Consider the following 14,902-nt stretch of genomic DNA (forward strand, 5'->3'; position numbering starts at 1 on the left):
TTGGATTTTTAGAGTTAAAATTTTAAATATGATTCAGATATTTACAAAATTCGGTTTGAATTTGGTTTGGGTTTAGTTCGAATCATTGCAGGTTTGGTTCCGATTTGAGTTCGGATATCCATTTTAATTATGCAATTTTTTAAAAAAATTTAAATATACTTAATCCTCTAAATCCAAAAATAAAAATAATATAAAACATAAAATTTTGAGTAATGTAATACTAAATACTTAAATTTACATAAAAATTCTTCAGTTTAAATATTTAGTGGAGAAAAACAAATTCAGTATTTGAACATATTTTTTTATTTTAGATATTGAATATCTAATATATATAAAATTTAAAATTATTGATATATTTAAGTATATAATTTTGTTTTAAATATTTTTGGTATCCAAAATATTTCAGTTTGAATTGGATTCGGGTCTGGTTATTCGGATAGTAAACTTTTAGATTCATTTGAGTATTTAACCAATTGTAGTTTTGTGTTTAGTATTACTTTCAAATCAAGCTCCATTCATTTTTTTGGATCAACATATTTTACCCAAACTTTTTTCTACTAATATAAAGAAAAATAAATAAATGCAAAACAAATATGCTGGATTTATTCTACGTACATAATTATTGGAAAATACTTTAAGAATACCAATAAAAATGGTTGGACATCATGCCAATATTGTTGGGCATGTTCTAAAATTGACGTAATCGGTAACCAATAACATATACTTTCGTATAATAAATTCTTGGTAAATATAATAAAAACATGATACAATCGAGTGAAATAGGTTAGAGTTGCAAGGAAAATAATGTAATCGTTTCTTTTTTCAATCGATTTCGCAAATTTTTATTTTTTAAAAAAAAATTCTGATTTCTGATTTTTCCTAACAATCTGATTATGTTTCTAATTCTTGATATGAAAACTCTGTAAAATAAATAATACTTGGCTAAACTAAAGATCCAACATTGAGTGTGTCGTCTTTCACCTGAGTTTCTTTAATTCATAACCAATCACCATTGTTTGTTGTTTTCGTATGCATAAACCTCAACCATGGTGGAGTTCGATAAAATACGAAGCTTTCAATTTTTAAAAACATTCATATTCTAGCATTTTAGTTGATGTGAATCTTAATGATTCTGTAATTTATTTCTTTCAACAATGATAATATTCAGTACTTACCCGGAGAGAATTTCAATTTATTAATACAAAGGTTAAAATGAAGAAACTAAAAATGAGCTGATTAAAAAAATTAATGTGTAGATACATTAAATTGTTTATGATAAAATTAAAAAAAAATTAGTGTATGAAGACATTAATTACTAAATGACTGTGAAACTGACCCGTAAACGTTATAAAATTGAAATGATTGTGAAACTTACACTTGTCAACGTGTGTATGAACACATTTATTACCATTGTTTCTTTTTTAATGTATAGGGAATTATTAAGCGTTACAAAAAAAAAAGATTATTATTAAGCGTTACAAAAAAAAGATTATTACGCGTTAAAGTAAATATAAGAGTAAGAAAAAATCCAAGGTTCGTTATTGCAAGATCCTCACTCACATAGGCATGTATGCCTACTTTTTCTTCTTTCTCTATATGGATGCATGCATCTAGACAAGTGTTTGATTTCGGTGATGTAAAGAATATGTTGAAAATCTGGTAAATCTATTTATCAGATATTATCCAAACATAGGAATTAGACATAGATTACAAGTGTCATCAGAATCCAGACATGTTTAACTATTAATTTTTGTTCAAGAATATGGTATTCAATGTATTACCCTCAAAATAAGAAACTGTCATTAGCATATGTATGTGTATGCATTTACAGCCAAATCAAAATATATTAATCTACCGTTCCAAAATATTTAGGCTTCCAATATTACATCTAAGAAGAGAGTTAAGAGAAAAAAGAAAGCGCTTGAGGAAGAGAAGAAGTGATGGCACATTACAGAGCAGGCTCGGAGATAGAGAACGTGTTAAACGATATAAACACTAGTCGCCGGGAAAAGGAGGAAGATGAAGATGAAGCCATGAAATGGGCGGCTCTGGAGCGTCTTCCTACGCACGACCGGGTTAGTAAGGCCATGTTGAGAGGGATCACAGGAGGTTTCAAGGAGATTGACATGAAGGATCTTAGCCTCGAGGAGAGAAGAGAGCTATTTGATAGAGTGGTTGCGATGAATGACGATGATTGGCATGGATTCTATCTACGGAGACTAAAGAGACGTACCGATAGGTAAATAACACCCTGACCATATTGATTATAAAATGTTATAGTTGAAATTTTAATTTTTTAACTTCTCTTTAAAAAACAAACAGAGTCTCTTTGAAACTCCCAACGATAGAAGTCAGATTTGAGAATGTGAACGTGACCACAGAAGCATCTAAAGGCAGCAGAGCTGTTCCCACAGTCATTAACTCATACGTCAGCGTTGCAAAAGTAAACATATAATTCCTCTTTGAGATTTCTTGGGAAAGAAACGTCCAAAAAACCTATCTGCAACGCCAGTTTCTACGACTTCTCACTAATTCGTTTGTTTTCTGTTAGGGTGTTGCAACTAAAATCGGAGTTCGTCGGAGTAAAAAGGCGACAATCTCTATTCTAAAAGATGTTAGCGGAATCATCAAGCCTGGCAGGTCCATTTAACTATTTCTAGCTCTTTGTTCTTTCATTTATGTTTTAGACTCTAAAAAGATACTAATCCGTAAGAGATTGTTTTCTGATCTGCCTTATAGGCTTTCATCATTTAAAACATTCTCATTTCTTTTGACCTTCCTACAGGCTGACTCTACTTTTAGGACCACCAGGCTCTGGAAAGTCGACCCTACTTAAAGCATTGTCTGGAAAGATAGAAAGTGGACTAAAAGTAAATATATAGACATTTAAAGAATGCTTTGACTGGTTATATATAATGTTAATTGAAGCAATGATAACCTTGACTTGTTTGACTGGTTAGTGTACAGGGAAAGTGACATACAATGGTCATGAAATGCATGAGTTTGTACCTGAAAGAACTGCTGCCTATATCGGCCAATACGATGTTCATATGCCAAAGCTGACAGTTCGTGAAACATTAAAGTTCTCCGCAAAATGTCAAGGAGTCGGCACAGGCTACGGTATGAATCATTATCCTCTTTATTCTACCAGTATCTCTCCATTTTTACTATCAAACCAAGAACATCTCTCTAAGTTGCTTATTGACATGGATGGATGGTTGAGAACAGATATGCTTGAGGAGTTACTGAGACGGGAGAAAAAATTTAATATCAAGCCAGATCCTTACCTCGATGCGCTAATGAAGGTACCATGAAAAATCATTAGTTAGAGAAGTGTTAAAAAAGATTTTAATACTCATATATTTCATAAAGAGTGACTTTGAAGTTTTTTCGCGCATATTAAAAAAAAACTCTATGTTAACATCTATCAATACACTAAATATTTTTCTTTTTAAATAATACTTTAAACAATATGATTAAAATTTCAATCACATTGAAAATATAAAAACAACACTTTGTTAAACAAAATAGAATCCTAAAACGACACTCTTTAAAAATCGTTGTGATCTTTTCTACAGGCTTCGGTAATAAAAGAACACAAAGAGAATGTCGTTACAGATTACGTTTTAAAGTTACTAGGACTTGAGACATGTGCTGATACTATAGTTGGAGACCATATGGAAAGAGGCATCTCTGGCGGGCAAAAGAAACGTGTGACGACCGGTACTAATGTAGAATATTATTAGTATTTATGTAGGAATTGAAACGTACGTGTTCTTGTTGTGACTTAGTGTTTTGTGTGTAGGCGAGATGTTGGTCGGACCTGTCGGAGCTTACTTTATGGACAACATATCAGATGGTTTAGATAGTTCAACGACGTTTCAGATTGTCAAGTGCATAAAGCAAATGATCCAAGTTTTCGATAAAACCGCTCTTGTCTCTCTTCTCCAGCCTCCTCCAGAGACATTCGAGCTCTTCGATGATGTCATCATTCTTGGAGAAGGCCGTATCATTTACCAAGGACCTAGAGAAGACGTCCTCGGCTTCTTTGAGTCTATGGGGTTTAAGTGTCCTGAAAGAAAAGGAGTTGCTGATTACTTGCAAGAAGTGAGTTCTTTTCAATTAAATCTAATCTTTACTTAGTTACGTACTGATCAAGCTTTCACTTTTTCAACTAGATTTTATCAAGAAAAGATCAAGAACAATACTGGGCTAATCCAGACCTACCATATCATTATGTATCGGCAAAAAAGTTCGAGGAAGGATTCAGAACGTACCATCTCTGGAGCACAATCAGTTCTCAGCTAGCAACACCATTTGATAGAAAGAAGAATCACAGAGCAGCCTTGACAAAGACTAGATATGGAGCTAGAAAGATGGATCTGCTAAAGGCCTGCTTAGCAAGAGAACATATTCTAATGAAAAGAAACTTTAAAATCTTTGGCCTCAAGTCATTTCAGCTCATTTTCAATGCAATCACGATATCCATTGTGTTTTCGACACAAAGGGAATACCACAACACGATAGAGGATGGAATCATCTACATGGGAGCTATCTATTTAGAAATACAAATGATTGTCTTCTCTGGCTTTTTTGAGCTTCCTATGACAATCGATAAACTTCCCGTGTTCTACAAGCAACGTCGTTTCAGCTTCTATCCATCGTGGGCTTTCTCGTTACCAGCTTCAGTCATCAACTTTCCTATATCCTTCGCAGAAGTATTGATTGTGGTTTTTATAACTTACTACAGCATTGGATATGATCCAACCATCACATCGTAAGCTTATCTCAACATGACTTTGGTGTAGTAGGGTAATCTATATTATGTTGTTGTAACTTTTTTTTTATTACAGGTTTTTAAAACATTACTTGATTCTAGCATTGTGTGGACAAATGTCGTATGGATTTTTTCGGTGTATCGCTGCAGTGACTAGGAACCATGTGGTTGCAAACACAATGGGATGTCTTGCTGTTATGTGGCTGATGACATTCAGTGGATATGTGTTATCTCGAGGTAAGTTTTTGCTGTTATTACTAGTATTTTCTACGTATAATTGATAAACTAACTAGTGATGAATGGTGTAATGGTGCAGACCAAGTGCACAAGTGGCTAGCATGGGCGTATTGGACATCCCCATTTATGTATATTCAAACTGCTGTTTCTGTCAACGAGTTCCGCAGCAAGTCATGGAAAGATGTAAGTTCTTGGAAACCCTTTCTTGCGTTGCAAGCTTCATGAAAGCAAAAACATTATTATGTATGTACGTACAATTTGCAGGGTCTTGGAGTTGCAATCTTGAAATCACGAGGATTTTTTGTAGAGACTTACTGGTACTGGATTGGACTTTTGGCATTGATTATAGCCACAACCTTGTCCAACATTGTTACATCTTTGTGTCTAGCTTTTCTTAAACGTGAGTGTCCTCACTTCATCTTTATGTATACAAAAAAGTTAGATTGGTACCAGTTATATCCATTACTCTTGTAGAATATGGAGTATCCAAGTCTGCGGTTTTACGGGATGAATGTGAAGAATCTGATAGCAATGCATATTCAAGTACAGTCTTTACAACATCTCTCACTTTTCATCTACTTAAAAAAGCTTTTGTGATCTCAAATATAGGTTGAATATTTTATAGGTGTGGCGACAAAAAGAACTTCCAACGACAAGAAACTGCGGATACCCTTCAAGCCTTTATACATCACGTTCGAGAACATCATGTATTCTGTTGATACTCCAAATGTAAGTGAATAGCATATTCAGTAAGAGTAAATGGGATAGAAACTAAAGAATATATAATTTTTTTAGGAAATGAAAAAAAGAGGGATCAAAGATGAGAAACTAGTGCTACTGAATGGACTAAGTGGTGCTTTTAGGCCCGGTCATCTCACTGCGCTTATGGGCATGAGTGGAGCAGGCAAAACTACATTGATGGACGTTTTAGCCGGGCGCAAGAACACTGGTTACATTACAGGGGACATTAATGTCTCTGGCTTTCCTAAAAAGCAGGACAGCTTTGCTCGTATTTCAGGATACTGTGAACAGTTTGACATACACTCCCCTCTTTTGACAGTCTATGAGTCCCTTCTTTATTCAGCATGGTTGAGGTTACCTCCTAATATCGACGCAAGTACTCGAGAGGTTTGTTGCTTTCTTAATCTATCAATACCCTTTCAAGAAACCATATAAACTAATGATAGAAATGTGCAGCTATTCATTGAAGAGGTGGTGGAGTTGATAGAGTTAGAACCATTGAGAGGTATGTTGGTTGGTTATGTTGGAATTAGCGGTCTTTCGACCGAGCAAAGAAAGAGGATGACAATAGCTGTAGAGCTTGTAGCCAATCCATCTATTCTTTTCATGGATGAGCCAACATCTGGCTTGGATGCAAGAGCTGCTGCTATTGTCATGAGGACTGTTAGAAACACTGTTGACACTGGAAGAACTGTTGTCTGCACCATTCATCAGCCTAGTATTGATATTTTTGAATCATTTGATGAGGTAACTCTCATACTTGTTTTCTCTTTATGTTATACTATTACTTCTATCTTTACCTATGCATATAAGTTTTGTTCTGTTAGCTTTTCTTATTGGCTAGAGGTGGAGAAGAGATCTATGTTGGTCCAATAGGCCACAATTCCTCACAACTAATTGAATACTTCGAGGTAAGAAAGAAGAAGTGAATCATCGTCTCATTTGCAGGACCGGGCCTGAGATTTAGGAGATGTGCACAGAACCGGTCCTTCTCATTTGATTCTTTACATTAACTGAATAAAATATTTGTAGGGAATAAAAGGAGTAGGTAAGATCAAGGAAGGTTATAATCCAGCAACATGGGCACTAGAAGTAACAACAAGGGAACAAGAAGATGTTCTTGGTGTCAAATTTGCTCAGGAATACAAAAACTCAAACCTCTACAAGTAAGTTTGAGTAACATACATAACCATTCATAGATCCCACAAAGTGAACTCCCATGTTTGTTGTATGGAAAGCAGGAGAAACAAAGATCTAATTAAGGAACTAAACAAGGTTCAACCTCATGCACAAGACATTCATTTCTCAACAAAGTACTCACAATCCTACCTCACTCAGTTCCAAGCTTGCCTGTGGAAGCTACACAAATCATACTGGAGAAACGTTCCTTACAACGCCGTCCGTCTTTGTTTCGCGGCTGCGGTTGGAATCTTGTATGGGATCATCTTCTGGAGCCTTGGCAAAAGAATGGGAACAAGAGAAGATATATACAACAGCGTAGGCGCTATGTCAATCATTATTGGCTTCTTAGGCTCACAAAGTGCGGCCACTGTGCGTCCTGTGGCAATAGCTGAACGTACTGTCTTTTACCGAGAGACCGTTGCTGGAATGTACTCTGCTCTACCATATGCATTCTCACAGGTATGTATAATACACACACTCCCACCCACTTATTTCATTTCTATGTGACACTTAACTAACCATACGTTTTGGTTACTAAAGGTGATAATCGAGATTCCATATACAATGGCTAAAGCTTGCATCGTTTCAACTATTGTCTATGGGATGATTGGATATGAATGGACTGCTTCCAAGTTTTTGCTATACACATTCTTTAACTTCATTACCATCATCTACTACATCTACACTGGCTTCATGCTCATTGCTGTAAGTCCTAATCAAGAAACCGCTGCGATACTCAATGGTATCATCTCCACAACGTTGAACGTCTTCTCAGGATTCACCATTCCTCGTCCTGTAAGTAGCCAAAAGACTAATCATGCAGAGACTCTTTCTAAACTTCAGGACAAAGATGCTCATAGTTAATATTGGATGTTTTTGCAGAGAATGCCAGTGTGGTTGAGATGGTTCCCGTACGTTAGTCCAGCGTGGTGGGGGTTGTATGGATTGACTATATCTCAGTACGGAGATGTGGAGACGAGGCTTGATACAGGTGAGACGGTGAAAGAGTTCATGAAGAACTATTATGGTTATGAACATGACTTCTTATGGAAGGTCTCACTTGTCCTCATCTCCTTCTGTTTGCTCTTTGCCTTTATCTATGCTCTCTCGGTTAAGACTCTCAACTTCCAAAAGAGGTGAGCCTTTGTTATACCTCCATTAGAAGCTTGACCTAAGTTCAACTTTCTTTCTCTACAAGCAAGGTCCAGACTGAGATTTTGGGGATTATCGATATTTTCTATATAACTTTTATTTTTTTAAAAAAAATCATAATTTAAAGGCCTATGCCTATATAAAAACCCTTCAAAAACATTTTTAGGGGCCAAAGGGCTGTGGCTAGATCTGGCCCTATCTACAAATTATCTAATGTATACCTCCACTGATTTGATAAATAGTCTAAAGATTTATGTATTACATGTGAGAAACCATAAGAGAAATTGGTAAAAAGATTAGTAAACATTATTCTTTGTATCTTTTAATCATTTTATTACACTTCCAATATTCAAATTCTCAAATAAACATGCAAAAGTTTAGAAAACTCATACCTCAAGCTTAAGAAACTTAGTGATGACTCCCATCATTTCACCACCATGGAAACGACCAAGACACCCTCTCGCAGCTGCAATCTCACTCAACTCCGCAACTGAATCACCACCAACCGCCGTAGGAGTCTCCTTCCTCCCACCGTCTTCCTCTTTTCCGGCAACATCTTCGCCACACTCCACAACCGTTGGAAGTGGAAAAGGTTCCAAAGACGTCTCCAACAGCGCTGATTCTCCTCCAACAGCACTCACAAACTCTCTCAACCGGCACATCGTGAACGGAACCGGCTCGAAGCTGTGGTCTCCGTACTCAACCGGAGTAGAATGATCACCGGTCACACACAAGAAGTACTGGTAATCACTACAAGACTCAGCTTGCCATAGAAGCTTAGCGAGCTGGCGTATGGCCTTATCAACAGCCTCCAAGCCCTTGACTTTGAACATCGTGGCCTTATCATGACCAGCATCATCTATAGCCTTTATGTGAAGGAACCCGAAGTCATAACCACCTGACCTTCCCGGTTTATGCCCGTCCTCTCCCGGGACAAAGACATTAGGACAAGGGCTCAAAGGAGCTGAGAGTGCGTTGGCTATAGCAACCGCTTTCGATGTGAGAAGCGTCCTGTAATCACCAGTGGCTCCTGGAGCTTCTAGAATGTCGATGCCGAGGGACATACCAAGTCCTGCTATAATCTTGGTCGGTGCTACCATACACGGCCACAAACCATGCTTCTCTTCGAAAGGAGGAACCTCTATTCGAATGCCACAGCCTCTTAGAAGGACGAGGTTAGCTATGTTCTTGCCTTGTGCAAGCCTCTTTGCGTTAACCGGGTGGGTAACAAGAATGCGTGATATCTCTTTGGATAGTTCGTTAACGACGTTAGCTGTGTGGTTAGCTTCTTCTGATTCATCCAGAGGTTTAGCTTGGAGAAGTAAACGGTTATCCTTCAAAGGGTCTGTTCCTGAGATGTTCCCACTGAGCTTTGGTCCTTTTACAACCACTCCACATCTGTGTTCCGTTGCATATCTGTTACACAAAGATCTTTGCTTTAGCACAAAACCAAAACATCATGAAAGAGACTTAGTAACGGTACACTTAGCACCTGACTCTCACTTCATACTCAGGGAAAGAAGGAAGCTTCATTCCATCAAGAGCTGCACAAAGTATAGGCCCTTCTTCTTCGAAATGCCGGTCAGCTCTTCGACTAACAACAATGCCAGTTTCCTCATCCAACGTCGCGAAATTAGACTGCACAATATCAAACTCAGTATTCTAAATCGGTCCCTCTAGTATGAACGAAACGATTTTTTTTCAAACCACTTTTTAAATCTGCTTACGCATTTAAAAAAAAATTGGTCTAGACGCCCGCCTAAACAATAATCCTCTATAAGACGCCTAAACACCGCCACCTTCCTACCGATTTCTTGAACATTGATGAAACCTACAAGAAGAATCTACAAGAGATGGGCCATACCTTGAAAGCTATATCACCTGGTGACATTGCTAACCCTGCACCCATTGACTCAAACGCGCCGCGTCCTCTGTAGTACACTCTGGGGTCATAACCCATCAGAGAGAGGTGAGCAGTGTCACTACCGCATCCCAACCCAACTTCCACTGGATCCATTAGACCGTTGATTCCAGCTGATGCGATTGCGTCGAGATTTGGTATGTTAGCTGCTTGCAGAGGAGTTTTGTAGCCTAATTTAGGTATTGAGACATCTCCCAAACCATCGATCAGGACAAAAGCAACTCTCTTTTTGACTTCTTCATCACCTTGTTCCATCTCTGCTACCTTTTTTATAGAATCCAACATCACAAAAAGACTTGATCTTTAGAATTGAACATCACAAAAGACTCGATCTTTAGGATTCAACATCACAAAGACTTGATTTTTTATTGTTGTTTACAATATCTCAAATCATCATGCAGAGATGAAACTAAGGTACAGCCACGAATACACACAAAGACAGAGTGATTAACAACAACTTAGGAAGCAAATTCCAATAGAGAGTAGAGTCATTGCATGATCCGAAAGTTTCGTTACCTGACAAAAGAGAGAACTGATCTTCAAAGAATGTAATTCTATTGCTGCATCATCACTCTGTGTTTCAGATTGCTTTTTGTCTTGAGAATCTCTTTTTACAAAAGAAAAGATTTTTTTAAATTAACCCAAACCGGATCAGAGCATACAATTGACCGGTTTAGAATGAACAAGCGTTCCAAAACCTGGTGACTAGGGTTTTTGATAATATGGACATAATAAGATGGGCCAGTATAACAACTCTAAGCTAGATTATTAATCAGATATTTTTGCTTAGGCCCATCACTTTATTGGGTCGCCAGGATATAGAATTGCTACATGTAATTATATTTAAATACACCAACAAATAATGTATGATTGACACACACACAAAAAAATAGCAAACCATATTTGGAATATTTTGTGAAAAGCCGTAAAATAGGAAGCCAGAAATCAAATTTACACAAAGATAAACCTGATCCAAACAATGAAATTGATCAGTTAACAAGCGTAGAAATTACCTTGACAATTTGTAGATAAATTCATTTCTAAAGAGTTTGTATTGGTTAATTATGTTATTTTGGTGGATTAACTTATTTTGTATATATCAATATTCATCTTTAATTATACGCTAACATTTGTATAATGGCAAAGAAATAAATAATCAAGTCAAACTGACAAATCGAGATGACTTGTTTCATGCTAGCTAGTCTCGATTTCTTTGATTTACGATATCCTCATTGTGGGAGAAAAAAATTGCAGATGTGTATATGTATGAAGTGCTCAAGTTGCACCACTCATTCTCCACTAAACAATTGTTGACCTATGACCTATACAAATATGTTTATATATTTCAAAATAATTGGTTGGCACTTTTTCTATGTTTATAAAGATAAAAAAAAATTCCAGGTTTGCTTGTTACAAGATATTGATGTTGTGATATCTTCGTTTTTATTCAGTCGAACAAATAAGTTGTTAACCATCAACGTGCAAAGTGAAAGTATATTACTTTACCTAACTAACACTTCCTGTGGTTGATATCAACTCGTTGTTGGTAAACACTGAATCTAGTAAAGAGACACTAGAGAGCAACATGCCTAAGGTGATCGAAGATATCCTGCCAATTCAAACAGTAGCTAAGTCTTCAACAGTGCTTCAGCCTCATCACACTACTTCCCAATTCGGAGGGTCAGAAGCTTTCTCAGAAAAAACAGTTTCTTCTTTTCAAGGTGCTACTTCTTCTAAGGATAGCTTAAATATTGCTTTCGAACACTTGTCTCCAAATGCCAAGTTAACTTCAGCGTCTACACTAGCAGGTTCACCATCTGCTCACACTACTCCAGTCCAAATTATGGACAATGCTCCATCTGCTATTATCAGTAAAGAGAGTGTTACACCCTCAGGAACTGATCCAACAAACATGACCCCTCCCTCAACCAAGTTCATCCAAGAGCATGTTAATATGGAGAGTGATTTCCATATAAATGAGCAAATGGATGAATATGGAAGTGTGTCAAGAGGGGGTAGGCTGCTCAAGCCTACACAAAGGTACCAAGAGATGGAATGGCATACAGTTCGTGGACGAGGAAACCGAGGTCGTAAGGGTCGAGGTTCCTAATCAAGCGCACAAGAAACCTTCCAAGTTTGGTTAAACTAAAGAGTTGTTCTAACTCATTGGATTTCTATAGCTCTTTCAATGCTTACTTTGTGTATCTAACTTTCTCAAACTATGTGATCTAACAAATCATATCTTGTACTTTGTCTTTTAAATGAATGCCCTTTTACAAAAAAAAAAAAAAAAAAAAAAAACTAACACTTCCTTTGTCGGGAGTAGCTTTTTTCCACGGGTTTGTTTGAATTCTGATGTTGCAATAGTTAGCTGCATCTCAAGACCAAATAGTTTTACCAAAGTTTCTAGGTGAAAGACCGAATACCATTATTATTCTTGGTGTTTCAAACAATAGCCTCTCTGTAAACACGTCTAGATATTTTATCATATTCATCATTTAATTCATTTAGTATATAACCTATTTGACTTTTAATTACTTTATTGGCTTAGAGTTATAAATAGTCAAACTGATCATGCATTACTCATACTATTTTACGCGTCTTATTGAATATTTTTCTTATACACAGAAGTATATTCTAACTACGTCCATATAATAATACATATACATTTGTGAAGTTGATATACAGCTCTAAATATAATGAAATGATATGGGGAATGCATATATATAAATGTTGTACAGCTATATAGTTTAATAATTTGCGAAGTTTCCAACATTGTTGGCATCTACTCATTGTTGACTCATCACGATTAAATTAATTTGGCAGCTCATGGGCAGTCTTTTTCATTATTCTAAAAACCTTCGGCATGTGGGTTTCGAAAGGACTCAACTTGTTGCATTCACTATCCCCCTATTAAAGTAAAAAGTACTGCATATATTCACACTAGGTCCCTAGTGACCACGAAAGATACTACACAACAGAAAAATGTATAAGACTTCTTTTTTTTTTTTTTGAACACAAACATGTATAAGACTACAATTGTAAAATACTACTCCGTAAAGAGATAGCTGTCCAAGAAAAATTATGATACCTAGCTGTTAAATGTATGCGCTCGCAGCTCTCCATTTATCTTATTGTTTTCTTTTTAATATGGTTCGTGTTTATATAGATAGTCACATATTTGCTATATAGTATACATTTTGTTTCTTAGACCGTTTTCAACTCTCTATTGACGGACGAGGTAAAGCAAGGAGAAAAATAGTGATGATTCACTGAAAAAGACGCACAACACGAAATCGTGAACTTTTTAGTACCATATAGGTCCATGAGACGGACAAATGCTGGAGGTCTATCTTATTAGCATTTGCTCATTAAAAATTGTCGAATTGATCATGTATATCAATAGTTTGATAAACGTGTAAAAATATTTTCATAAGTTTATTCGTAAAGAAGAATATATATATATATATATTATTATTATTACCCCCCATATAGCATAATTTTGTTATGGTTTCGATTTTAATTTGTGTAGATTTGGATTCTTATAAAATAAATCCTTATTTCAAAGAAATTTATAGTAGTTTGGTTCATATTTGGATATGAATTGTAGATATAAATTTATACTTTAACCTTTATATCAATTATTTTGATCTGATTTGATTTTTCCAAATTGATTAGTTATATATATGTTTTGAATAAAGGTATCTGAAGATAACAATAATGCAGTCTGATTTACACATCAAACTATAGGAGTAGTTTTAATTCTTGAAATCAACACCATCAAGTTCGTTTACACTTTACTGATACAGTTTGAACAAAAGATTCACTTAACAAATTACTAGTAAAAGGACTACGGATTAACTTAATTTTCATTATTGTTTTTGGGAAACAAAAAAAAACTAAACGAAATTGCATGGAAGGTTGGGCTGGACCAATGAATGGCGGCTACAGCTGGGCAGCTATCGTGTCCAATGCTCACCTAACCTCTTTACTTCCTCACGTGACCCTCTCACCTTCTCCCTTTCCTCAATCTAACGGCTCAAATTACACAATACATGAGCCGTAAACTTGGTAGCACTGCCATTTTGGGGGGGCCAAAGTGGGTACCACTCTATTGCTTTTTGTTTCCTATTGTTTTTGTAAAGATCTGCTTCTGTCAAAGATTCTCTATTGTAGTTTTTAAAAGGTACAAAACTATTCAAATTTTATACTTCCAGTGGTATCTTATCTCTAGCTTTGGTTGGTTCGTCTTCACTATTGCGTCAAGTGGTTTGAAAATTTAGTTTAAATTAAGTTATCATTTAGGAAGTAGAATTATCGTACTTAAGTGCTACTTCACTAGCTTTTGTAAAATCTTATTTGATAAATTTTTCTATTTAATTATTTGGTGAGAAATTAAAATTATGGATATATTAGAAGAACAAACAAGTGCTATGAAAGAAGAAAAAAAAACTGTAAACAAAAGTTGTATGTTTCCTGTAATTCAGATAAATAACATAATGTTATATTAACTTGTTATTAATTATTTATCATACTTGTTAAAATTGTGCTATAAATATATTATTTTTTTAACGAGTGATTAATTATGCTATTACAACAGTGATAAATATTTACATAAACGATTTTATAGCCAACAATTCTACCATCATATGAGAATGCACGTCTGACTGCATCACTCCAAGCCGCCCTATGAGATCCATGTTCGATGATACACCATGCACCATGTTGAAGACCTCTTGTAACCATTTTTTCTCAATAATCTGCATAATTTGCGTTTTTTGGAGTTTGAACCCTAGACTTCTTGATGTAAAAGTATTAATGAATCATTAGTTAAACCACTGGACTAAGAGAACTTTTATATAAATAAATATATTATTTAAAAATAAAATTTT

General features: G+C 35.7%; 2 protein-coding genes across 2 annotated transcripts; one reads left to right on the top strand and one right to left on the bottom strand.

Moving 5' to 3' along the window:
* The first annotated feature begins 1,706 nt into the window (after nucleotides 1-1,706).
* Nucleotides 1,707-8,191, top strand: LOC103875047 (ABC transporter G family member 38). Its single transcript, XM_009153492.3, has 21 exons — nucleotides 1,707-2,239; nucleotides 2,323-2,443; nucleotides 2,552-2,640; nucleotides 2,786-2,870; nucleotides 2,961-3,120; nucleotides 3,229-3,305; nucleotides 3,579-3,723; nucleotides 3,806-4,107; nucleotides 4,179-4,777; nucleotides 4,854-5,014; nucleotides 5,094-5,197; nucleotides 5,279-5,414; nucleotides 5,489-5,557; nucleotides 5,640-5,743; nucleotides 5,810-6,142; nucleotides 6,212-6,502; nucleotides 6,583-6,666; nucleotides 6,788-6,921; nucleotides 6,997-7,396; nucleotides 7,478-7,732; nucleotides 7,820-8,191. Exons 1-21 carry the CDS (start codon nucleotides 1,941-1,943, stop codon nucleotides 8,075-8,077), a joined length of 4,206 nt encoding a protein of 1,401 aa, XP_009151740.1. The 5' UTR covers nucleotides 1,707-1,940; the 3' UTR covers nucleotides 8,078-8,191.
* Nucleotides 8,192-8,328: 137 nt separating this feature from the next.
* Nucleotides 8,329-10,745, bottom strand: LOC103875048 (probable 2,3-bisphosphoglycerate-independent phosphoglycerate mutase). Its single transcript, XM_009153494.3, has 4 exons — nucleotides 10,527-10,745; nucleotides 9,954-10,274; nucleotides 9,582-9,727; nucleotides 8,329-9,505 (listed from the first exon to the last, which is right to left on the bottom strand). Exons 2-4 carry the CDS (start codon nucleotides 10,263-10,265, stop codon nucleotides 8,476-8,478), a joined length of 1,488 nt encoding a protein of 495 aa, XP_009151742.1. The 5' UTR covers nucleotides 10,266-10,274; nucleotides 10,527-10,745; the 3' UTR covers nucleotides 8,329-8,475.
* Nucleotides 10,746-14,902: the final 4,157 nt, after the last annotated feature.

The sequence above is a fragment of the Brassica rapa genome, chromosome A06, assembly GCF_000309985.2.
Source record: "Brassica rapa cultivar Chiifu-401-42 chromosome A06, CAAS_Brap_v3.01, whole genome shotgun sequence".
Taxonomy (NCBI): Eukaryota; Viridiplantae; Streptophyta; class Magnoliopsida; order Brassicales; family Brassicaceae; genus Brassica; species Brassica rapa.

Bases quoted from the DNA above. Each gene is read 5' to 3' on its own strand.
- LOC103875047 (XM_009153492.3), top strand. From the start codon at position 1,941: ATGGCACATTACAGAGCAGGCTCGGAGATAGAGAACGTGTTAAACGAT. The intron at 3,121-3,228 runs GTATGAATCATT...GGTTGAGAACAG, and splicing joins AGGAGTCGGCACAGGCTACG to ATATGCTTGAGGAGTTACTG. The intron at 5,744-5,809 runs GTAAGTGAATAG...TAATTTTTTTAG, and splicing joins ATTCTGTTGATACTCCAAAT to GAAATGAAAAAAAGAGGGAT.
- LOC103875048 (XM_009153494.3), bottom strand. From the start codon at position 10,265: ATGGAACAAGGTGATGAAGAAGTCAAAAAGAGAGTTGCTTTTGTCCTG. The intron at 9,728-9,953 runs GTATGGCCCATC...GATATTGTGCAG, and splicing joins CAGGTGATATAGCTTTCAAG to TCTAATTTCGCGACGTTGGA. The intron at 9,506-9,581 runs GTGCTAAGTGTA...TTTGTGTAACAG, and splicing joins GAGTATGAAGTGAGAGTCAG to ATATGCAACGGAACACAGAT.